General features: G+C 36.1%; 2 protein-coding genes across 2 annotated transcripts; one reads left to right on the top strand and one right to left on the bottom strand.

The window, feature by feature from the left end:
- The first annotated feature begins 3,498 nt into the window (after positions 1 to 3,498).
- On the top strand, positions 3,499 to 4,613 carry LOC113328224 (18.6 kDa class III heat shock protein-like). Its single transcript, XM_026575328.1, has one exon. It carries the CDS (start codon positions 3,842 to 3,844, stop codon positions 4,445 to 4,447), a length of 606 nt encoding a protein of 201 aa, XP_026431113.1. The 5' UTR covers positions 3,499 to 3,841; the 3' UTR covers positions 4,448 to 4,613.
- Positions 4,438 to 13,354, bottom strand: LOC113328223. The gene is made up of 11 exons (XM_026575327.1): positions 12,402 to 13,354; positions 11,732 to 12,008; positions 11,418 to 11,603; positions 11,141 to 11,290; positions 10,366 to 10,806; positions 7,718 to 10,057; positions 7,099 to 7,292; positions 6,848 to 7,003; positions 6,292 to 6,529; positions 5,599 to 5,912; positions 4,438 to 5,309 (listed from the first exon to the last, which is right to left on the bottom strand). The coding sequence occupies exons 1-11, from the start codon at positions 13,238 to 13,240 to the stop codon at positions 5,003 to 5,005; spliced, it is 5,442 nt and encodes a 1,813-aa protein (XP_026431112.1). The 5' UTR covers positions 13,241 to 13,354; the 3' UTR covers positions 4,438 to 5,002.
- Between the last annotated feature and the right edge of the window lie 10,574 nt (positions 13,355 to 23,928).

Raw genomic sequence — 23,928 nt, forward strand, 5'->3', positions numbered from 1 at the left:
CAATTCAAATCAAATGTCTTATCAGGATTCAACATCATTGAATTAAATCTAACCATAATCGCAATAGATTTTATAGACTTTCCATCATGAACAATGTCAATTCTGTTCGTCCAGATATACCAAAGCAGACAAGTACACAAAAGGGAACTTTCAAATCTTCCAAATGAATCCTTGCAGGGATAAGCTTGTAACCAGAATATATTGTACAAAGTTATGATTTTGAAATTGTGGACTTTGAGCATTTATTCAAAACCAAAATCTACTCAGATTTTTGCATATGACCAAAGAATTCATGATAAATTATGGTCTCATTTTGCATGATTTGTATGAGTTGTAGAGTTTGAAACCCATCATCAAAGGCATGATAACTTCCATTGGTGCCTTTCAATATGACTATTTTGTTTCTCACACAACTACAAATAAGAATAAATAGCATTAACCGCCCATATATTTCAAGATTAAAATTAGAATGAATTGTTTTACGCTTATTTACAATGTTGGTGTTTTCATAAGAGGTATCATAGGAAACCACATCAAAAGTTCGATATCACCAAAATTTTGATCTCAAATATCTTTATCATCAATACTGAAACAAACATAGATTACCCCATCTTGTTCCTCTTCTTGAAAAGATAATTAGAATATTAGAAATTATATATGTCTTGAAATTATATTTATAGGTTCCTGACACCACTAGAGTTATAATTGATTTTATTTTTCAAACAAATTAAAGAAAATTGTATAAAACTGAGGAGACATATTATTGTAGTCTCGATTTGGGTCTTAGAAATATGCTTCTAGTGTGTTCTATGAAATGCCAAAATTTCATCCAAGTAGTTCAATTCAACCAGTCATGTAAACACTTTAGTGTTGGTGTCAATTTTGTGCAACTTATATATTTTTCTCTACTTAATTATGTTTTTGTGTTATTGGCGAACAATATTTTTGAACTGCAACCATAACAATATTTTTATCTATTATATCTGGCCAAGATAAACGATTTTCGATATTAAGTACATCAGTTTCTTTAATGAAAATATCATATACTAGATTATGGAACCCTGGTTAGATCTACTAGCTGAGGTTTCTGTTGGCTCAATTCAAGTGGTAAGTTTAACTTGTTTTTATTTGCAAAACAGAAAAAGTGTTGCATTCAAATATTATTCAGTGACCCAAAATCTGAACTCTGATACAAAAATTATCACGTGACTTAAAATTCGCTTTGATCATATCTACTTTTAAATCTAAAATATGGATCATGACCCAAAATTGTCATGTAACCTAAGTTTCGACATGCCCACCTTCTGATATTTTTGCATATGTGTGTGGAGTTTGAAAGCCTTCTCCAAATGCACGATGACTTCCGTTGGTGCCTTTTAATATGACTAGTTTGTTTCTCCGCAACTATATATAAATAAGAATAAATAACAGTAACCGGACATATTTACGAGATTAGAATAAGAAATGAACTGTTTAAGTTTGTTTACAATTTTGGTGTTTTCATAAGTAAGATATTAGAGTAAACCAAATCAAAAGTATGAGATCACCAAAATTTCAATCACAAGTATCCACGTCAACGCTTTCGAAATACATAAAGATTTCCATGTCTTTATCCTCATCTTGAAAAGATATTTAGATTATAAGAAACTACACAAGTCTTGTGATTCGCCGCATCTCGGCACAACTGAAATTTGACTCAATTTTATTGTTCGAAAAAATAAAAGAGAATTGTGTAGAACTTCATGATCAAACATTTTCATTTATTTCTCGGTTTGCGTATTATGAATTTGCTCTTAAGGTCTGTTCGTTGGTGCCTTTTAATATGACTAGTTTGTTTCTCCATAATTATATATAAATAAGAATAAATAACAGTAACCAGACATATTTACGAGATTAGAATAAGAAATGAACTGTTTAAGTTTGTTTGCAATTTTGGTGTTTTCATAAGTAAGATATTAGAGTAAACCAAATCAAAAGTATGAGATCACCAAAATTTCAATCGCAAGTATCCACGTCAACGCTTTCTAAATACATAAAGATTTCCATGTCTTTATCTTCATCTTGAAAAGATATTTGGATTATAAGAAACTACGTAAGTCTTGAGATTTGCCGCATCTTGGCACAATGAAATTTGACTCTATTTTACTGTTCGAAAAAATAAAAGAGAATTGTGTAGAACTTCGTGATCAAACATTTTCATTTATTTCTCGGTTTGTGTCCTATGAATTTTCTCTTAAGGTTTTCCATGAAATGCAAAATTTCATTCTAAGTGGTTCAATTAAACCATTCATTACACACTTAAGTGTTGTTATTGATTTTGTATATTTGTCTCTATCTAATTATGTTTAATATCAAGTTTGAAAATGTTAACTCAGTTCCTTCAAAAAATTATGAAAACTGAACTTTTATTTATAACGAAGTGAAGAGAAAGGAATTTGCCAGATTAAAACGAAGCGAAAAGTTATAACATTTAAGCTATAATAGTTAGAGCTATCTAATTATGTTTAATATCAAGTTTGAAAACGTTAACTCAGTATCCGTTCAAAAAGTTAAGGAAACTGAACTTTTATTTATAACGAAGCGAAGAGAAATAAATTTTCCAGATTAAAACGAGGCGAAGAGCTATAATAGTTAAATTTCGCTGTAATTAAGCTATATCGAAACGAAATTCTCCACCATAGTGCTTGGCCTAATCCAGAACATGCACCTATAATTAAGCTATAATAGTTAAATTTCTCTATAATTAAGCTATATCGAAGTGAAATTCTCCGCCATAGTGCTTGGCCTAATCCAGAATATGCACACCTTCTATTTAATTAATTTTGCATGATGTATATGAGTTATGGTTTTAAAATCCTTCCTCAAATTCATGATAATTTTCATTGTGCATTTTATATGACTAGTTTCTTTTTCTCATAGATATAAATAAGAATGGATCATACTAACTTACCGATCCAAAAAAGGATAAAAAAAAATCATAGTAACCGGCCATGTATAAGATTAGAATTAGGACTGGATTATTTTAAGTTTGTCTCAAACGTTGGTGTTTTCATAAGTAAGGTATCAGAGGAAACCAAATCAAAAGTTCGACATCACCAAAATATCCATCTCAAATATCTTCATCACTAATACCAAAACAAACAAAGATTACCTCACCTTCTTCCTTTTCTTGATCCCACTACTACTAGAGTTATAATCGATTTTATGTTTCCAGCAAATGAAATAAAATTGTATAAAACTTTCTATTTTTCAAGCAAATGAAATAAAATTGTATAAAACTTGATGAAAAGACATATCATTGTATTCTCGGTTTGGGTCCTGTAAATATGCTTTTAGGGTGTTCCATAAAATACTAGAATTTCATCCAAGTAGTTTAATTCAATCAATCATGTGTACGCTTTAGTGTTGGTGTCAATTTTGTGCGATTCATATATTTTTCTCTCCTTAATCATGTTTTTGTGTAATTGGCAACAATATTTTTGAACCATAAGCAACAAAAAAAAGATATCTGCATTCGGCCGTAGTGGGCCTAAATTAGTTAACATAGACTAACACTAGCCCAATAATGGACCCAATTTGAAGAGAAAAGAACAGAACATGTTAGATTCTTCTAGAATTTTACTGAGATTTCTTCTAGAAATTGGTAGTTCTTTCTCCCAACACCTCTAGAAATTTCTGCAACTCCTCTTTAAAATCCTCCCCAACCCGTTCGCTCAGTCATCTCATATCATATCATCACAGTGTCAAACTTTTCTCTTACCAAGTTGTTCATCCATCTCTATATTTCAATTCCAAATCCAGCTTTTCAATCAAGTGTTGTTGTTGAAACAAATCAAGAAAGATGATGAGCTCAATGTTGTTTCCAGACGGTGCTCTTGATCTATTGCATGATCATCTCCACCACCACCACCATCATGATCATGGCCATGATCAGAGAGACAAGTTGAGAGCTGCTTTAATCTCAAGCGGTGGCGGTGCTGGTGGAAGTTATCCAGCTGTTGACATTCTCGACACTCCAAAGGAATACATCTTCCATTTTGATGTACCAGGGCTGTGCAAGACTGATATCCAAGTGAATGTAATGGAGGAAGAGAACGCTGATCGCAATCGTGCCGTCGGTCAGATCTTGGTCATTGAAAACGCTACCAGTGGCGGTGTAAAGAGGAAGCGAGAGGGAAATGAGGGTGGTGACCGGGAAAAGAAGAAGAACGGCCACGGCGAGGAGGCTGAAGGAGGATCAGCATCATGCACGTCTTTTAGGCTTGAAAGGAGGGTGTACCCAAAGAAATTCATGAGGAAGTTCAGGTTACCTGAAAACGCTGATGTTTCTGCAATCTCAGCCAAATGTGAGAATGGGGTTTTAACTGTTAAGGTGGAGAAGAAACCTCCTCCTCCACCAGCTAAACCCACTGTCAAAACTGTTGAAATCACAACTACTGGAAATTAACTTGTTATCATATCATGTAATAGCTGTAGTATCTGTTAACTAGTATTAGTGTACTGCTTCTGCTAGACAGTTTCCAGTTTGATGTAATGAAAGTAAGCTACATTTCCTCTGCAAGTGTTGTTGCTATTGAACATTCTTTTACCAAGTTATACCATTACATTTCCTTCACTACCTGATGTCCCAAAAATCTGGAGCTTTTCGCCTGCACTTCATGAGCTCCCTTTATTATCCTTCTACAATTTCGGAAAAAATCCTTTACAGGTAACTGTTACAAAAAGAATATCTCTGATGGCCTTGCACCTTTAACATCAACCAACATTTCCCCTTGATACAATTACTTCCAAGTACATGTCCATCTCTATGCGCCGTTCACTCTTTGAAGCTTTCTGCCTTGTTATCCATCTTGCTGGTTTTACTGCTTCCAGAGTTGTTGTATTACATATAGTGCAACTATAAATTGACTTGTGCATCATTAAATTTACAGAGGTAGGAACCCATACAGGGTCAGATTATCTGGTATGCACTAGAAGAAGGAAAATCCAGTGTAAGCCAACTCTACTCCTCAGCAGCTTTAGGGACCATTGCCGTTCCAGATGACTGTTTTTTATAGAGCAGTAGAGCCACTATAAGACTGGCGGCAAGTCCAACAACTCCACTGAACGGCTGCATCGTGTCTGTACCAGTTAACCATATGGGATAGCTGCGATGGTAGATTAAAAATCCACCTTTCTGCAGGATGTAACATGATGCTAGGATTCCTGCTCGCATTCCGATCGGAACAGCCAGACTGCCTTTGTTTCTTTGTCTCGCCCCAGATAGAGCTAGAGACAATAGCCAAAGCCCTGGTATTGCCTGCAGCGACCTGCAATCCCATGACAGTGGAACAATTAGAATTCAGATGCCTCCATTTACTGCCTCATCATTCACTTTTTAATGGAAGAAATAAATGGAGCTTGGAAAGATGAACAAACTAGAAATCCATCAACTACTGATTAACAACGGAGGTTAGGGACTGATGCTACCACTCACAACTTCAAAAAGTCAAGCCTAGACTTCTTTACCGGGAATTTAAATTTTAATCAACCTACACATCAGCAAATCTTCCTGATACAGAAACTACTCTGTAGTCTAGTGGAGGTTAAAGAACATACCTTTGAAATATGGCAAATGCAAGTCCTGAGACAAGAACTGCACGGTGATGGCCAATATCCACAGCTACTTCTTCAGGCAACCATGACCTAAAAAACAATTCTTCCACAATTGCCACCACAGTTGCCGTCACAACTGCTTGACCAGCCAACAGAAGCATTCCACCATAACCTTTGAGCAAGAAAATAGCTTGTGTTGAAGACGAAGATAGGCTGGAAGGCCACGAGAGGCTGGCACAACCAAGTAGCGCATTTGTAGAATGTATCGATAAGATTAGCATGAATCCTCCTAGCAATCCCACTGCAAAGTCCTGAAGCTGCATGTGCAAATTACAATAATTCTTAGACATTTGGAACAATCTCAAAGATTACAAATCTCTTAAAAAACAACCATATAAATCCACAAGCAAATTGATAACGATACAACAAGACTGATAAACAGTAGACTGTCAATATTTACGGAAGTTTTATCAATTATGATTTCTTCCAATAGCAGAAAAAGAACACTGTTTTCAATGAATCCTGAAAGGTTTTTCATCTTCGCAGGACTTGGACTATGCACTTGCATCTTGTTTACCTAAGTAGTCTAATTATGCACCAAAAGATTCCTTTCACTGACTCATACTGCATTTTTTTGGCACTTATATAAATAAATAACAATTGAGGTTAAGCTGATGAAAACCAGTAGGAGAGTACCTTCGGCAATGATGTCAAATCCAGGCCGTAGCGCCTAAGTGGATGTTCGTGATCACACTCGCGAATTCTCTTTCCCCACAACATTATCAGGATTATTACAGCTGCGTAGAGACCCACAATGCAAGCATATTCGGCCATTCCCGAGCTTTGTGTCGTCCAGTTCTGTACAAGCGTCGGCAACAATGGAATGACCACCGGCGTCCATAGAACAAGAACCATGCAAACAAACCCAAGAATCCTGCGAAAGACACACGACAGCAAAAACAAATACCGCATGAAGATTGAGAGTTCATACTAAAAGCTTAACAACAATCATTCGAGACAAGTCGACATATTTCGTATGGTCGTAGTCAGACACAACTAAGAATGCTATGAAGTATAACTCCATATGGTACAGGAGGAGTAGGACAAGTCGGCTGAGTATAAAACTCCATTCAGCAAGGAAATGGCATAATAGCATAATACATGGAAGATGTAGCATAAGAATGTGCACAGTTTACTGGGACAGCAGCTACGTAGCATGGATGGGTCTTGTTGTTAAGAAAAAACAAGTTACCTCTGAGGCAAGGGGCGCTCTGAAATGTGTAAGAATGAAATAAGTCTGTTAGTCAAGCTCATAGCACCACGTAGACCACCCCAAAGTAAAGCAAGCTTCCCAACCAGTCTTAACATTCCACCCCTTTGTCCCCACTCTGCCAGAACTGCTACCAACCTGTACATAATATTCAAGTGACATTTGAAACAGAGATTAGTTATATAAAAAATGAGGAAAACGTAGGAGTTGGTTTAAAATACAAGTGCTCTGACCTATCCTGATCCACAGCACCATCACTCGTAGTAGGTACCACAGGAGCTGCAACAGACATTGCTTTCTCAGCAAAGCTACTCACTAGGTTATTTTGGCTTCTATCTGAAATGGCATCCCCATTTTCGTTTCTATTCTCACTGAATGAGGTCGATGAGATTTCAGCAGATTCACCGTTTTCAAATTGTTCTTCTATCTGAAAGCAAGGAAACAGATACAGCATGAGCAGAGTGCATATTATATTTTCTTAGTACAAGATAGGAACGAAATTTCAACAGCAACTAAGTAAGGTATAATAAATATTATGATTCAGAAAAATGAGTTGCAATATACATTGCTTTCTCCAAAATGAATGGTCTTGAAAATAAAGAACAAGGTTGCATCATCGGACTATTATTATGGGAGGATAATAGACGGAAGCTTCAAAGGATGCAACGGAAGAGGTCCACAATGTTTAAAATGGAAAATGCAAATCACAAGCTTTAAAAGAGGACCAACTTCAAAGGAGACCAACACATTAAATGCTTGATACTATTAACACCATATCGAACATTTAATATGCTGAAAAACAAACAAGAGCAATATCAAAACCAACAACAGCTTCTACAGTAACAAATTTACCTGTTGAGGGACCAAGAAAGCAGATGCACCCAAGGCAGCTGTAACAGCACCAACCACGACAGTATTGCTGCTCAGATTCTGCACATTCTCACTAGCTAAGCTAATAAAATTATCCAGCGCAGAGTGTTCGTCCTCGCTATCAGAATGTTCATCCTCACTATCAGAGTGTTCATCCTTCTCCTTCTTGACTGAAGGTTTTTGCTTGCTAAGAGTCCCACCTTCATGACCTTGAATTTCCTCCCTTGTTATGTTGGTTTTATCAACACCATCCTCCAAACTATGAGAACCATCCTGCTGCACAGCTACAGTGAAGTACTTCCTCAGAGCGGCCAAGCAAGAGCCAACAATAACACCAACTGGCAGAACTTTTCTCAAGTAAGTGGTTTCAGTAACAGCAAAAGAAATCGTCTTCAATACATACCCACCCTGAATAGTGCCTAGTTTTCCTGAAGATGGCTCTTTATTTTCTTCCAAACCCCGGCTTTGTCCAATACCCAAGGAAACTACATCTGCTACTCGTTCCAACTCACTCGCAAGCGAGGGTTCCATCTCTTGCACACCTAGCCTACGACCAACTTCAACCTTCAGAGTGTCTAGTATGATATTTTTGACTAAGAGCATCGGATCCCCAGATCTAGGGGGCCGCCCTCCAAGTTTTCTAACAAGATCATCCGAAGAATTGTGATCTTCAAGGGGCCGTTGTTCATTTTCCGTATCTAGTACTACATAGGATGTTTCAATAATTTCGTCTGCATCATTGGCCTCTGCTGAAGAACGGACATCTTGACCCTTACTGCTACTTCCCTTATATTCATTAGTGTCATCATCAGATTCAGAAGCACTATCATCATCTTCGTCATCCAAGAACTTCCATTTACCTTCCTCTGAAGAGTACTCAAGGAGTAAGTCAGTAGTCGAATCCAAATCCAATGATTTGGGACCGGAAACATTTGAAAGTAGATATTCACGGAGGTATTCATTGTACAGTGAATCCCCATATGGGTTCACTGTTACATATACTGGAACCTTGTGCAATTGTCTAGTCTTGCCTGAGCTTTTTGACACATTCAAATTTACCCCCCTCTTCTCGCCCTTACCCTTAACTGCATAACCACCTCCCTTACTTCCTTGAGAGCTAAAACTGTTTTTCATGTATGAAATAGAGTTCTGAGTGAGCTGCTTTCCGCGAGATCCATTTCCTGCATCCTCTTCTGTATCGTCAGATTTTTCAAGGTCATCATCAGAGTCTAAGCTCACTTCACCTTTACCAGTGTCTCCACTTGCTGACTTGACTTCACCTTTATCAGCGTCTCCACTTGCTGACTTGACTCCACCTTTATCAGTGTCTCCACTTGCTGACTTGTCTTCGCTTTGCGGTACAGCAGCTTCCCTAGTAGAAGAACCAGGTTGCTCACCGCTCTGCTTTTCTTGTTTGTCACCATTTTTCTGTTGATCTTCCTCATTTTGCGCATCATACTGGTTAATTATATTTTCTAGAACTCCAAATACACTATTAACAGCCATCTGGGTTGAATCATCAAACCCTGTAAATGCTTCGAATGCACCAAGAGCCGGAGGAGGAGCCGGAGGATTTGGTGGGGGTGGTTCTTCCGCCTTGGAAGAGGCTTGCTGGTTTTGATCTGTGGAAGGCTCTGGTTTTTCATCTTCCTTCTTTGGAACATTGTCTGCTTCCTTGTCCGTAGGAGGAGCCTCAGGAGAAGATGCCGCAACTGGCGATGATTCTTCTGTTTTTGCTGTTGTATCCTTCTCATCAATTGAATCATCCTTGGTTTTTCCATCAGTGTGTTGGTCATCATTATCCTCTTTTTTGCCTGAATCAGCAGTTGCTCCGTCCTGATCCGTTTTCACCTGTGCCCCACCAGAATTGCCAGTGTCAACTGTTTCCTCGCTATTACTGTGCTTGTCCGATGTACTGCTTGTTCCTGCCTCATTTTGATCAGCCGACGAATCTATATTTTTTTCTTCAATCTTTTGATCTTTGGATTCGCCCTTTTCCTGATCTTGGTCTATCTTCACAGGCTGATCCTTATCGCCAGTATCATCAGATGATCCATCACTCTCTTTCTTCGACTCCGAAGTTTGAACATCATTTGATTCACTTGCAGGAGGTGAAGGTTCTCCAACTGTTTCTTGGATACTTGCTTTAAAGTCTGATAAATTTATTTGACTAGCATCCATAATTCCATCAGCATTTACTTTCATCCCCTTAGCTTGTGTCATTGCAGAAACAGCAGCTGCAAGCTTTCCACGAACATCTTCAGGCACAGCTCCATCTAGAGCCATCTTAAGTGTTTCTCCTTGCTCCATGGCCATCAGGACCTGGAGAAGAACAACTTATAGTTATCACACATATTGACAGTGGTATATCAAGGTATAACCATAGAAAATCACCGTAGGAAATTCACAGAAGTTGGAAAGTTCGAAAATTGGAACAGCCTATTAAACTAATATAAGATATAGAACTCGGAGAGACTAGCTTCAGATGTTCAGTATGAAACATGTAGCTGTAGCATTTGGGTCCATAGCTTTGGCTCTTCAAATTTCACAAGGAAACCTTAGTCATACCGACCCACCGAAGCACGGTAGATCCATCTTGAAATAAAATACAGATAGTACAAAAGCAATACCTTTCTCTTCTGTTCTGGTGATAGTGTACCAGGCATAGTCACATCAAGCATGTTCATTACCACTTGTGCACTCTGTAGAACTTGGCTTTCTTCGTTAACAGGAACCTCCCCCTCCTCTTCGACTGCTTCAGCATCAGGTGAGCTACTATGTTTTGGTTCATCACTTTCCCCCACTTTTTGTGTTTCAGAGTGGTCGGGTAATTGTTTTTGTGATCTTAAAGGAACATTAGCTACTTTATCACTTTCTTCGGGTGGATCCACACCATATGCACTTAAAGCATTATATTCGGAAAGATTCCGGATCTTAGACGAGTCCTTAGGCTCATCGGATGATATACCTTCAACTAGAGATAAACCTTTTGAAGGATTGATTGTAACATCTACATCTTCCAGTAAAGGATGACGGCCCTTCAAAAATCCAAGCTCCACTGCTGTAAGCCACTGCAGAGGAAAGCATACAGATGTCAGAAAACATCAGGAAAGGTACCCGCTGGATTAGAATCTGGTGAATATATCAAACATGCCTAAAACGGCAGAGGTAAGGGCACCTAAGGGTGTCAACAAGGCATACAGCAAACAGAGACCAAAGCAAGCTGAACAAGCGGAGCCAGATGCAGAAAATTGACATAAAATGGAAAGTATCAAGATGTTTTATAACTTAAAATTACACCCAGTATGCTCATCTACTTTATTTAAGGGCACTTGCATCGCTAAGGAGAATCATAAACCATGGTAAAACTTAATTTCCTGATAAAATCAACATCTATCTTATTACCTCAATGACGAGACCCTGGCACCAAGGCGATGCAGATCTCTCGTTCATAATGCCGGAAGGTAAACGAGAACGGAGAAGCACGCTTGTAAATGGATTTTCTGCTATTGCACTTCTGGGAATCGAGAACTGTGGGGCTGTCCCATTGTCAGTCTGAAAACCAATAAGACCAAAGTAAGAAATAGTACTTCTAAGTATAAAAAATTGGAGGTTCCAAAACTACAGGATATACGAACACATGAAATTAGTGGAGGTAGAAGATTAGGAATGGGGAGCCTGCCTGAATAAAGAGTGTTGGAATCTTCACTTTGTCAACCGATTCTCTTGTACTTGATTTTGAGTAGAACTCTTCGATTCCCTCGTACCCACAAGATACCACAGATATTGCTTGGTCAAAATCACGTAGTGAGGTGGCTTCTAGAGCTTTTTCCACATCAAATTTCTTTGCTCTGCCTTGAAAGAGTGCCTGAAAGTATCAGTAGCATTTTAGCGGCTTTAGCCTACTGGACCCTGTGAAATAATTAGACTACATATTAAAAGAAGGTAAAAAGTAAACGATGCATTTAGCAGTTAAAGGTTCACAAAATCAAAAACCTTGTTGGATTTCAAAATCTCTTTTAATCCATCGGCCAGCTTCTGGTCAAGAGCATTGTGATGCAGAGATGACCTAGTGGCTTCCTCTAGATCGAAGGGATTGTCAATGCATACAACAGCCGTTAGAGGAGTTCTCTCTGAGACTTCTGCGAGGTATTTGGTAAGCATATTTGCACCATAACCCCATCCAACCCCCATCAATGTATTTCCTGGCCTAGAACTATTGATAAACTGTATAGCCGTACGGATATCATCGCTGTCACCAGCTGTAAATAATCTACATAAATGAAATTTTCATGAGTTCCTAAAGAAGACAATACAGAATGTTTGAATGAAATTCAGCATAGTAAAACACGTATAACATTAGTTAGCTTAAATGGATCCCCAATAGTTCGTATATCCCTATATCATCTAGAGCACCCAACCAAATGCAAAAATACCCAACTCTCATTTATCAATTATCCCATTTCAAATACTTGTGCAGTTCCAATACGTAAACCGGAAACAACAATACACCTAGTTAGTGTGCCCAGAGCTTAATACCAGTAGCATTAGCAAGTTAAGAACTAACCACGATATGCACATTTTCACCATACACTAAGAAATCAGCACAATTAGATAGTCTACTGCATACATTTAAAAACTGAAATGAACACAAATATTTTCTCACCTTGGGGTAGTAAGTGGAGAACCAGCAGAACCTCTAGGATTCATCACAATCGGAAAACACCCCCGTCTAAGCGTCTCCGCAACAAACAGCTTCACATCCCTATCGCCACTCCCTTCAGCCGTGCCAGGTACAAGCAACATTGTTGTATCTAACCCATTCCCTTCTTCCAAATCCAAATTCACCGGCCAATCTAACGAAATCACACCACCATCATCACAACTAACACAAACTCTCTGATACACAACACCATCACCACCATCCTCACTACTAAAATCCCTCACTCTCCCATTCAATTTCACATAATGCCTCTCCTCTTTCACTAGCTTCTCATTAACATTACCACCATCATTCTCCAACAACAAAATCGATGAACACCGTAAAATTACGAACCGATTAAACGGCGTCGGACTACTAAACAGTACCCACTCCTCATCCTCCTCCCCACCACCACCACCACTCAATCGCCGCTGCCGTGTGGCGGATGATGAATTCGAAAATAAAGCACGTCGTCTCTTCGATTTCGGTTTTGATTGTTGTAAGTATAGAAAAATCCCAGAAGCTAAACCTAGGGCAGGTAAAATCACATCAAATGAATTAACATAAGGAAATTGAGTAATAAAATTCTTGAATAAATTGTTGAACGAGGATGAAACTATAACTTCTGGAGACAACGAATTGTGAATTGAAAAAGATAATGATGATTTCTTCTTGTTTTTTAAAAATCTTTTCCAGACACGAAATTGTTGGATTTCTTCATGAGTAGTTGTTGATAGAAATGAGAGGTGATTTGTGTTTGGGAACTGGATTTGGAGATTTGAATTTGGAGATGTTAAACTCATTTCATGTGATGAAGACGATGATGAATTGAAACCAGAGAGATGAGTGGAGTGGAAATGGAGTGTGAGAAAAGAAAATGGAAAGAGTTATTAGGGATCTGAATAGTGTGATATGAGGTGGGTATTGGGAATTGGAGGAAGTTTCAAGAAAGGCGGTAGAGTTAAAGTTAGATGAGTGAATGGTCGACGCGTGGCCTGTACTTCCGCGCCAACTCTGTGTTTACTGTGGATCGTTCGTTTTTTATTTTTATTTTATTTTATTTTATTTTTGGTGGAAATGTTTTGTGGGGATGTCATTCTCATGTAACATGTACCGTCGGTTTGGTGAACTGAGTCGTGTGTTTGATGATTTTTGTGGTTATAATCCTCAAAAATGAACCGACATGAAAATTCATACCAAACTAGAGATCCAGCGGTTCGGAGTTTTGATGCCATTCTGGAAACCGAAAATGAATATTTGTCCAAATATTTTTAAAACATGGTTCAAATGGAAGAGTAAAAATTAGTATGGATGAAATGAACACCAAAAAAATAGTATGGATGAAAGTAGATTCTTAAATTTAAAAAATAGTAAGGATGAAACTGGATGCATCCTGATGTAAATTAAAAATAAAAATAAAAAAAGTGTTTGAAAATGGGTAGGATGAAACTGTTTACATCCTGACTATTTTTACATTTTTGTCCATTTAAACAGTATCAAAATCTAAATGTCCTTTCTACCCAGAGATTGTCGATTTTGGTCTTTTTAACTAATTTTGTGTTCTCGAAAAGCATGGTGAAGTTTCTTGTGGTTATGGTTTTTAGTCTCAAATAAACAGACATGAAAAAAAAGCCAACATCGCCAAGAGGATATCATTTCATCGGAAGGGGTACCAAATCCAATATAAGATAGAGGAATTTCTTTTATATGAAATTTGATACTCTCCTTAATAAATTGGTATCCATATTATCAGTTTTGGAGAGAAAAAAAAAAGGATAATTATTCGTATATTATCGGAATATTTTTGAACTAGTAGCATCAATGTCTAAACATGCACGAGAAATTTAACTTGGTCGTATAACTAGAAATGCTAGATTTTAGAGGATGGTTGTTACTCCTAATTACGTTGGTTGTGTCGAGGCTCTAGCAAGCCGACATAAGATTCTTCTATATTTTTATGAGATAATATCTCTACCCTATCTTGACTTGCTGGAGAAAAAAAAAGAATCATATTATTGGGGTTTGGAAAGTCAATGGTCTTCTGGGGCTTTTTAGGATCATGAAATAGCAAATGAGGTTATCCCTTATCACATCATATTCCTAATGTCTATTATACCCTTAAATTTCACTATTCATAAAAAAAAAATCCTAAATCTATAATCTTCTTCTTCTCCTTCTCCTTCTCATTTACAATCATGATGATGATCATGATGAAGATCATAAAAAAATAACTAAATCTATTATCTTCCCCCTATCCTTTTCTTCTCATTCATAAATTGTGAAAAGATGATGAGCATAATTTCATCATTATGAGGATGATGATCATCAAAAAAAACCCAAAACTACTAGTACACCCGTTGCCACGGTGGAAGGGCCGACCGAAAAAAAATCGGAAAATGGGGTTTTTTATGACTACTTTTGTCCCGTTTTAGAAAAAGTGATCACTTTTCCTGAAACGGAGTGAAAGTATCACTTTTCCTGAAACGGAGTGAAAATATCACTTTTCCTAAAACAGAATGATAGAATATCATTTTTTCTAAAACGGAAAATTAATCGATCCATAAACCAAAATATGGTTGCATGATGTGTTATACATTCTTTGTGGTGGTTTGCATAATGGCTATGCATTCAATTTTTGAGAATTGTGTCTAAAGTGCAAGTATCACTTTTCTTGAAACAAAGCGAGTACATCATTTTATTAGTTGCAAAGGAAAATTAGTTGATGCATAAACCAAAATATGGCTACATAAAGTATTATGTATCCTTTGTGATGGTTTGCATAATGAACATACATTTAATTTTCTAAAATTATGCCTAAAATGATAAATACCTCCTAACTTTTTGTAAAAACTTTAAATTTGATATTGTTTTTTGTACTCATTGCGTAGATTTTTTTATAACCTTTCCAACGATATGAAATTCGTAAATTTCAAGGCACGGACTTTTAGATATGTTATATTGAAGTTTGTTTTCCAATTATAGCCCTAAAAAGATAGGATACACAAGTAGATATAGTAATTGGACTAAAAGGGAGGGACAATTTTGTCTAGTGAAAAAGTAACCATGGACATGGAAATTTCTAATCTTTTTTATCAAATTGAACATTTTTGTTAGGTTTCATTTGACAAAAAAGTGGCTATAAAAGGGACTCCCTCCCTACGGGCCCTTCGGGCCCTCCGGTCGGTCGGCCCAATTATCTTCTCTTTCTCCTTCCCATTCATAGATCATGATAAAGATGATGATCATTATAGAAAGAAAAAACTAAAAAAAACCCACCATTTATTTTTGTTTTAAATGGTTAAAAAAATCCAATTCGATGAATTGCGGGTAAAAAAAAAATTCTGAAAGTATTTACGGTTGGGAGTTCTTAGATTCCCAACCGTGAATCAAGATTACGGCCGGGAAAATTTGTCGACCCAGCCGAGAGTTCATTTCGGCTTGGTTTCCCAACCGACAGTTTTTTCGATTTTTTTTAGTTTTCAAAACCAGTTACGGTTGGGAAAACCCAGCCGCAACCGAAACTTATTCGGTTGGGACCCAACCGTAGAACGCAAAAACGGTTGGGAAATGATGGTGTTTCAAGCCGTATTTTTTATTTACGGAGTGGAAATAAGAACTCCTAGCCGAAATCATTTTTCTGATTTTTTTTTTTTTAGAACCAGTTAAGGCTGGGTTTTCCCAGCCGTAACAACAATTTCGGATGAGTTTTCCTAGCCGTAATTGGTTCTGGAAACAAAAAAGAAAACGAAAAACTAATTTCGGTTGGAAAACCAAGCCGAAAAATTTACTTTCGGCTGGGAATCTAAGAACACCCAGCCGTAAACACCTTCAGAAGCTTCTTTTTTTTTTAACAGAATCATATTTTTTAACCATTTGAAAGCAAAAATAAATGGTGGGTTTTCTTAGTTTTTTCTTTTTATGATGATCACCATCTTTATTATGATCTATGAATGGGAAGGAGAAAAAGAAAATAATAGTTTTGGGTTTTCCTTATGATCAATGTTCTCATCATGGTGGAAAAATCACGATGTGATGGAGAAGAAGAAGAAGTAGAAGAAAGAAATTTGAATTATAGATTTAAGCTTTTTTAATAATTTCATCACGATGAAATTATGATCATCATTTTCGTTACGATGAAAAGAAGAAGAGTATATTTACTATTTTATTTTTTTAATAATATGTTTATTGAAAAGGGTATATTTGACTTTTACTATTAGTTAGGTTTCCCCTATCCATATTAGGATGTTAGAACTCAAAAAAGCCCCCAAAACCCCTTGACCTTAAAGCCCCGGTAATAGAGTCCAAAAGAAATTCTGTCTTCGTTGTTAATCTCAAAAAAAACGTAGATATATCCATTTTACTCTTTTTTTTAGCTTATGGTGAATCTCTCGGATTGAGGGTCAGGATCTGATCGGATCATATTTTTTTCCCCTTCCTCGTTGTATGAGTATGGCCATTTTTATTTATTTATTTATTTATTTATTTTTAAGATAAGGTGAACTGGTGGTAGAGCTAGGACGAACTTGGATTAACGGTTTTTCTACTTTTTTTCAAACTTTTTTTTTTTTTTTTTTTGAAGTTGTTTCAAACTTTTGTTGATCCACTTCGTTTTTTTATTTCTGTTCCTGGATGTCCATTTCTCAAAAAGCACATACTTTAGTTGCCTTTGATCATTTCAGGATCTCCTAGAGACCTTGAATGGACATCATAAGCCCATCACCCATGGTTGACATGCTTGTCCCCAATTTCACTTCTTCTGCCTATTTTTTTGTGGATATATATATGGTTTTTAATCTCAAATGAACCGACATGAAAAAAAGAAGAAGAAGATGATACTACCACAGAAGATTATGTGTTTGACAAAAAAAAAATAAAATAAATTGCAGCCATGCTGGGATGTGGCTATTTTGGCTTTTTGGATATTCTAAATCTCCGGATGGATATATTGTTGTGGCCTCCAGATTTTTATTTGTTGATAACTTTGGTTGTTCTACATAGGATTTTGTTTTTCTAGTACTACAAGGAATGTTCAACTGAGGATATTTATGTGTCGACAGCTTTTTCTTAGTATCTATCGACATGAAAGAACGAATTGGAGCCACTGGTATGGCCATGATTGACATGCTCGTCTCACAGCGTTCTTTTAAATATTTCTTGACATAACTTGTGCATTTTTCTTTGTCCAACTTTTTTTATTGAACGGCCATGAAAGATGGAGTTAGAGACATTGATATGACCATGATAGGTCTATGCTTCCCATGCTTGTCTCACAGACTGATTGACTTCACTTCTTTCGCCTATTAAAATATACAACCCACTCCGACTCTTTAATTGTGTGAAACCAAAGTTGCAACAACCATATAAATGTGAAACGTGTCAGGAATCCTCAAACGTAACTAATCTCGAAAACAGGCTTGCAAGATTAGAATTCTCCGAGGCTTACTAAGCACGGGACCTAGATTGTCTTAGGCGATGTGGTACTATTTAACAAAACCAAAGGTCCAAAGTTGAAACAAACATATAAACTACGATCCTGGATAAATATAAATTTGAAATCTGGGTAAAAACATTGTAAGAAATTTATTAGATAAATTTGGTTTGATTAATTACCTTAGAACTGATATCCCTAATAACGCAACAACAAGATACAAATGCAGAACTAGCAACTTCAATCAATTGCATCGAACACCTCTAGCTGAAAATCCAAATTAAGATTGTACAACATCCCCCACCAATGCAGCTCCAATCAGAAGACTGTTTTTATGCCCTAAGATTATGTTGATGTAGATTCTTGGCTTACCAATCTTTATGTAACCGTTGAGTCTTGGGGTATTATATACCCTGTGTAATTGTCCACAAGTAATTTATTAAATAGCATTCTTCAAAAAAAAATAAAAAAGGTCAAGTCAACACTTGAATAATGTTGACTTGGTTTTTTTTTTTTAAATAAGATTTCATAAATAAAACTTAAGTAAGACCGAGGCCCGAATTACATCATTAGTATAGCCATCTTATACCGAGAAGAAATGTATTTCTTCTCCTAATATTAGATTTTTCTATTAATAGTTTGTGATTAGTACATGAAGGGGGAATAACATCCCAATCTAAAATACCACGATTTGTTTCTTCTTCTTTTGCTAACGTGTCTTGTATTTCATTACTCCTTTTGGACATAAAATAAAATCCTAAGAAATTCTGACAATATTTTACCAGTCTGTCTGCTTCCTCCAAAATAGTTTTACTTCTATAGATTGCCATTTAGGTTCTTTTTAAGCTTTCACATTCACTTTCTATGTTGAGATTGGGTGAGTTTTTTTCATGATGCCCATATTGTTGCCTGCAATAAACCTATTGTTTGTGTTTCTTATGGATCTGAACATGATGAAGGTCCTGCTCTTCCTCCTTCAAGAATATCTGAACTAGTGTTGACTTGACTTACGCATACTTGACATGTTCTATGTATTTTAAAGATGTCTTGCCGTAAAGGAGGGAATGTGGGTTTCCTTAGAAAGGCATTTTTGGAACACCATCCAATTACCATGAAATAATATATCTTCATCTTCGAAATTGTTGCTTTATTTGAATGGTGGTCTGCCTTTTTTCCAAGTATTGATTGTAAGAGTATGCATTGCACAATACGATCTTTGTGGACACATATTTCCGATAGTAAAAGGTTTTGGTGTCTTACTAGCTGATTGACCCGTCGAGATGAAGAATGATTGATTTATGTAAAGTATATGTCTAAATTGATTTCCATGATAGGTCTAACTTTTTCATTGAAGTGTTGATGAAATTGCCAGAAGATAATTCTTCAATTCTGACAGAATAGGGAGATATGCTACTCTTGAACATTTGGCTCGCAAGAATCAGGGTAAGTTAACTAAATGATTGTACTAATTCGCTGAATTAAGGAACAATGCAGTTGACATGAAAACTATTCCAGATCAAAACTTAGATATTCATTAGAAGAGATAAGAGAAAAAGAACATACAAAGATCGAATGGAGAAGTAGAAATCTTTCCTTCCAAAAGGAATACATAACTGCCAATATGGTGGTAAGAGCAACCACGCGTAGTAAACTAAACGGAAAATGGGTCATTTGTCCAAATATTTTTAAAACATGGTTCTAATGGACGAGTAAAAATTAATATGGGTGAAATGGACATCAAAAAAATAGCAAGAATGAAACTGGATTCATCCTGTCTTAAATTTAAAAAAGAGCGAGGATGAAACTGGATGCATCCTGATGTAAATTAAAAATAAAAAAGAATATTTGAAAATGGGTAGGATGAAACTGTTACATCCTAGCTATTTTTACATTTTCGTCCATTTGAACAGTATCAAATTTTACATGTCTTTTTCGCCCAGGAATTGTCATTATTGGGTTAATTGACCAATTTTGTGTAAACTAAATTGGGCTACGGGCCGACATTTAAGGATGTGAAAGTAGAAAATTTTGGGGATGTCCAGATATGTTTCCATTGTTATATAAAATTTACCTTAGTTATGAACGTGTTTGTTCCTCATTTCGGGATTTGATCTAAAACCGGAGTCAGATGGATATTTTTCTTCCATCTTTGGGTTTGATTGAAGCCGCAATGTACCGAAATGTCCCCAAAAATAATAATATAGTAATAACTACTCCCTCTGTCCTAAAATTTCTGTCCTCTATTTTATTTTCATCTGTCCCAAAATTCTGGCCTGTTTCTGTTTATAGTCGTATTTTTTAGTCAAACTTTCAAATATACCCTTTAATTTTTTATAATTATAAAATTGTATATATAATTTGAGACCGAAATACTGGCCTCACATTGAAAGTTAGACCAAAAGCTTGAATTCTAGAGCTTCTGGCCCCCGACAATTAGGATTTAAGGATTTTGAAATATTTTCGGCAAAACAAATGGATAAATGATCAAAACCAGAACCACAATGAAAACCCTTCTTTATCTTTTTGTTGCGTCTCCATTTACCTACTCGCAAAACCTGAACGAAAACCTTAATATTTTTCTTTCCTATTCTCTTTTTGTCGCCGTCTCCATTGATTCTATTCTCTTCCCTGTTATACACATGATTTCAATTTGCAAGCGATGGATTTGATGTAATTAGTCAACTAAAGAAGAAAATAATTTATTGATGTGATTTTTGCAGGTGAGAGTGGGAACCGTGAAAGTCGGAAATGCACGACCACCATAAAGGAGTAGAGGAATGAAAATCATCCATAGTTTCGTTTTGTTGGCGAGATGATGCTGACATTTATTGTAATAATGAACATTATAGTTAGGTAATCATTTACCGCCTCCTTACGAATTCCTACTCTTCTCCTCTCTCTGTTTCAATTATCAAATCCTATAGACTTAGCTCTTTTCTATTTATCTTTTGTGTCGCAAATGATGTTACGTGGATCCTCTTGCTTACACGGTGAAGTCCTATTGGTTTTGTTGGATTGAGAACTTTGTTATTTTTTGATTAATCAGGATATGTGGGTTAATTAATTAATTTTTTTTGATTAATCGGGATACGTCTTACATTGTTGTTTTCAGTTACAAGCTATCGAGTATTATGGTTTGTTTCTTCTATAAAAAAATATGTGTTTATGGGTGTAGGATTAGTAGAGAATGAGCGACATTGTGTTTTCATATGTAAAATTATCTGACCAGATTGCAAGTATCATGTGTAAAAGAAGGATAGTTGTTTCCAAATAACTGGCAGGTATATCACACCTATTTCTAACAAAGTGTTTTTGTATATATGCAACCAGCCATGGGTGTGTTTTTGAAATGTTTTGTGCGCAGCTGTAAGGACGATTTTGGTTTATTTGTGGAGTCCAGTATGTTTCCGCCCTTCTGGTGGGTTATTTTTGGGCAGTACTTGACATCGTACACAAAATGCGTTTGTACAAACTGGTGAGGAATATTTTATTTTAGTTCAATCCTAGGTACATGACTATACTTTTGCATTATTAGTCTCCTTTAAAAAATTAATACTCTTTGTTGCTGTAATGGAGTAATGGAATAATTGCAGGAGGTGAAGAGAAAGAGGAGTAAGCAGTAGTAGACCAAAATCCTAACCAGACTTAGGATGCGATGTAGTTCGTTTTTGGATGGTACTGAGATGATAGCTTAATGCGCACTGAAAAAAATATCATTTAAACATTGTCTAATTAATCAGGTGAATTTTTAAATTTCAGTTTCAATTTCTCATCTGAACTGCGTGTTTCTTTATTACTGAATGGGATAATTCACCGTTTCATTTTTGAATTTAGCTCATCATATTCAAATTACAGATAGAACTAAGGTTTGACCATTAGGTGTAGCAGCGCATGTTTGTCAAACAGGATTTCAGTACGAGAAAACACATATCAAAGTTATCTGCAAGTGCCCGTGAGTTGCCTGAATTTTTCGAATTTTTAATTGCAGGTTTAGTTGGTATCTTATAAATCACTGCAAATGCCAAGTAGCTTGGGAGACATGTTGGCCAGCCATGTACGACAGGTATTCAGTTTTTACTATCATTATGACCATTAGTTTACTATATCTAGAAATGCTACCAAGTCCCTAACCAACATATGAATTTCTATGTTAGGGATTCCAAATTGAAAGATTGCTTCTTCTACAAATCAACTTGGGCAATGAACCCATTCGATAAGACAATGACCCAGCGCCGTTGGTGATAGCCATTTGCTCCACTTTTGGAAAGAATTATATATCAAGGTATTCCAGTGATCAAACATACACAAAGCTTCATGAATTTTCTACTTTCATTCATCCAATTTGTAGTTTGAGATGTAATACAATACACCTCTTATTTATATATATGGGAATCGGGATTTTGCCGAATTAAAATGAACATGAATTTGTGGGATTAAGAATGACTATGTGTTGTTTCCATAACTCTGCTATGAACGTGTATGGTTCACTTCGAATCATTGGATCTAACTTCCATTTCGTATCCAGGTTTACTCAGCGCCATGAGATAGCATATTAATGCATCTATAATGAAGTGACAGAAGAAGTTTTAGGTCAAATTTTGAAATATCACTTTGTTTTTAAAATTATTTTAGATTAGTGAATCATTCTTTAGAGTCTTTACTCTATAACTCAAGACTCCAGTATTTCGGTCACTTGCTCATCTCTTTTCATGCATTTTTTTTTAAATTTTTTGTTCCAAATGCAATCGCAATATACCGTTAGTTAGTGATTCAAAATGGTTGATGACATGTAGCTCTTCTCTTATTCATTTGCTGTCTTTTCTTGGACCTGAATTGTTTTGTTACATGTCTCTTTTGCTTTTTATTTAGTACGACAGTTGTCACAGGGTTTCCTTTTGAGTCGCTGACACATCAAAACAGGTATTAACAAAAGCACATCCTTCTTCTAAGGTTTGATCCATTTCATCACTTACTTTCAGTTTCACAAAGCAAATTTACTCCATCACATCAATGTATATTGTCTTTCTCTCTCAATTGACAAGCTAATAATTGTAAAAGTAGTCTATACAAGGATCTTTAGGCGAGAGTATTGATTATAACTAGATACTTGAACTATATATGACTTATAGAACTATGTTCCATGGCTGAGTAGTTAGGGTTATATAGATAGAATTTCATTCTGGGTCGATCCGAAGTACGTATGCCTTTTTTTAATATTAGTTGGGTTTGTCAAATTAAGTACTGAGACTGTTGCACATTTTTGTTGTAACGAAATTATTGTTTAAGTTCTTTTAGATTTTTCATTTTGCTTTCAACTATTTGTGCATTTATATATTGTTTTTTTTTTTTAGTTTTTGGTTGTATGAATGCTCTGAGGGGTTCATCTTTTATGTTCAATTTTATTAGTATAAAAATTAGTTTCTCAATACCAAAAGGAACGGGATTAGTCTGATTTATTTGTATTGGAAAGCAATGTGGCCATTGAAAATTCAGCCGCAAAATGTTGTTATTGCAAATTCAAGTCTTTATCTCTACCTGCCAGGTGAAACTGATTTTATATATTATTGAAGTATTAAGTACAACATTATGTGGCCGCTTAATTATCCTTCTGATTGTATATATTATTTAAGGCTGGGCCAGTTAATGACCAACATGATGAAGAATTGCAGCGTGGCTCCTCAAAGGGCAGGGATAATACCAAGATCTCAAGATGAAAGTAAATAAATGAGGATGCTGATTTCGTGTAAGAGGAAGAGCCAGCATCAGATGATGAACTCTAACATAAGAAGGAAATGTCTTTCACTTCACGTCAGCGAGCCATTCCATGGAGCATTGAAGAAAGACATCTCTGTTATTATACAACTTGAGTTATGAGTACCTTAACCGCACGGCAATCCTGGACCACCAAAAAGTGAGTAATTTTAGTGTATTGGAGAAAAATCATCAATTTAGTTAACCATGCAGAATTTTTTTGAATTAGATCGACAATTAAAAAACACGGAAGCAGCTCTTAGGCGTAAAACACAAGCAGAAAAGGCAGTTGGGTAGTATGAGGTTTGCACT

This window comes from Papaver somniferum, unplaced genomic scaffold (assembly GCF_003573695.1).
Source record: "Papaver somniferum cultivar HN1 unplaced genomic scaffold, ASM357369v1 unplaced-scaffold_107, whole genome shotgun sequence".
In the NCBI taxonomy this organism is placed as follows: Eukaryota; Viridiplantae; Streptophyta; class Magnoliopsida; order Ranunculales; family Papaveraceae; genus Papaver; species Papaver somniferum.

Coding starts and splice junctions, on each gene's coding strand:
- LOC113328224 (XM_026575328.1), top strand. CDS start 3,842: ATGATGAGCTCAATGTTGTTTCCAGACGGTGCTCTTGATCTATTGCAT.
- LOC113328223 (XM_026575327.1), bottom strand. CDS start 13,240: ATGAGTTTAACATCTCCAAATTCAAATCTCCAAATCCAGTTCCCAAAC. Junction 11,604..11,731: donor AGATTTTGAAATCCAACAAG/GTTTTTGATTTT, acceptor TGATACTTTCAG/GCACTCTTTCAAGGCAGAGC. Junction 7,004..7,098: donor GGTGCTGTGGATCAGGATAG/GTCAGAGCACTT, acceptor TATTATGTACAG/GTTGGTAGCAGTTCTGGCAG.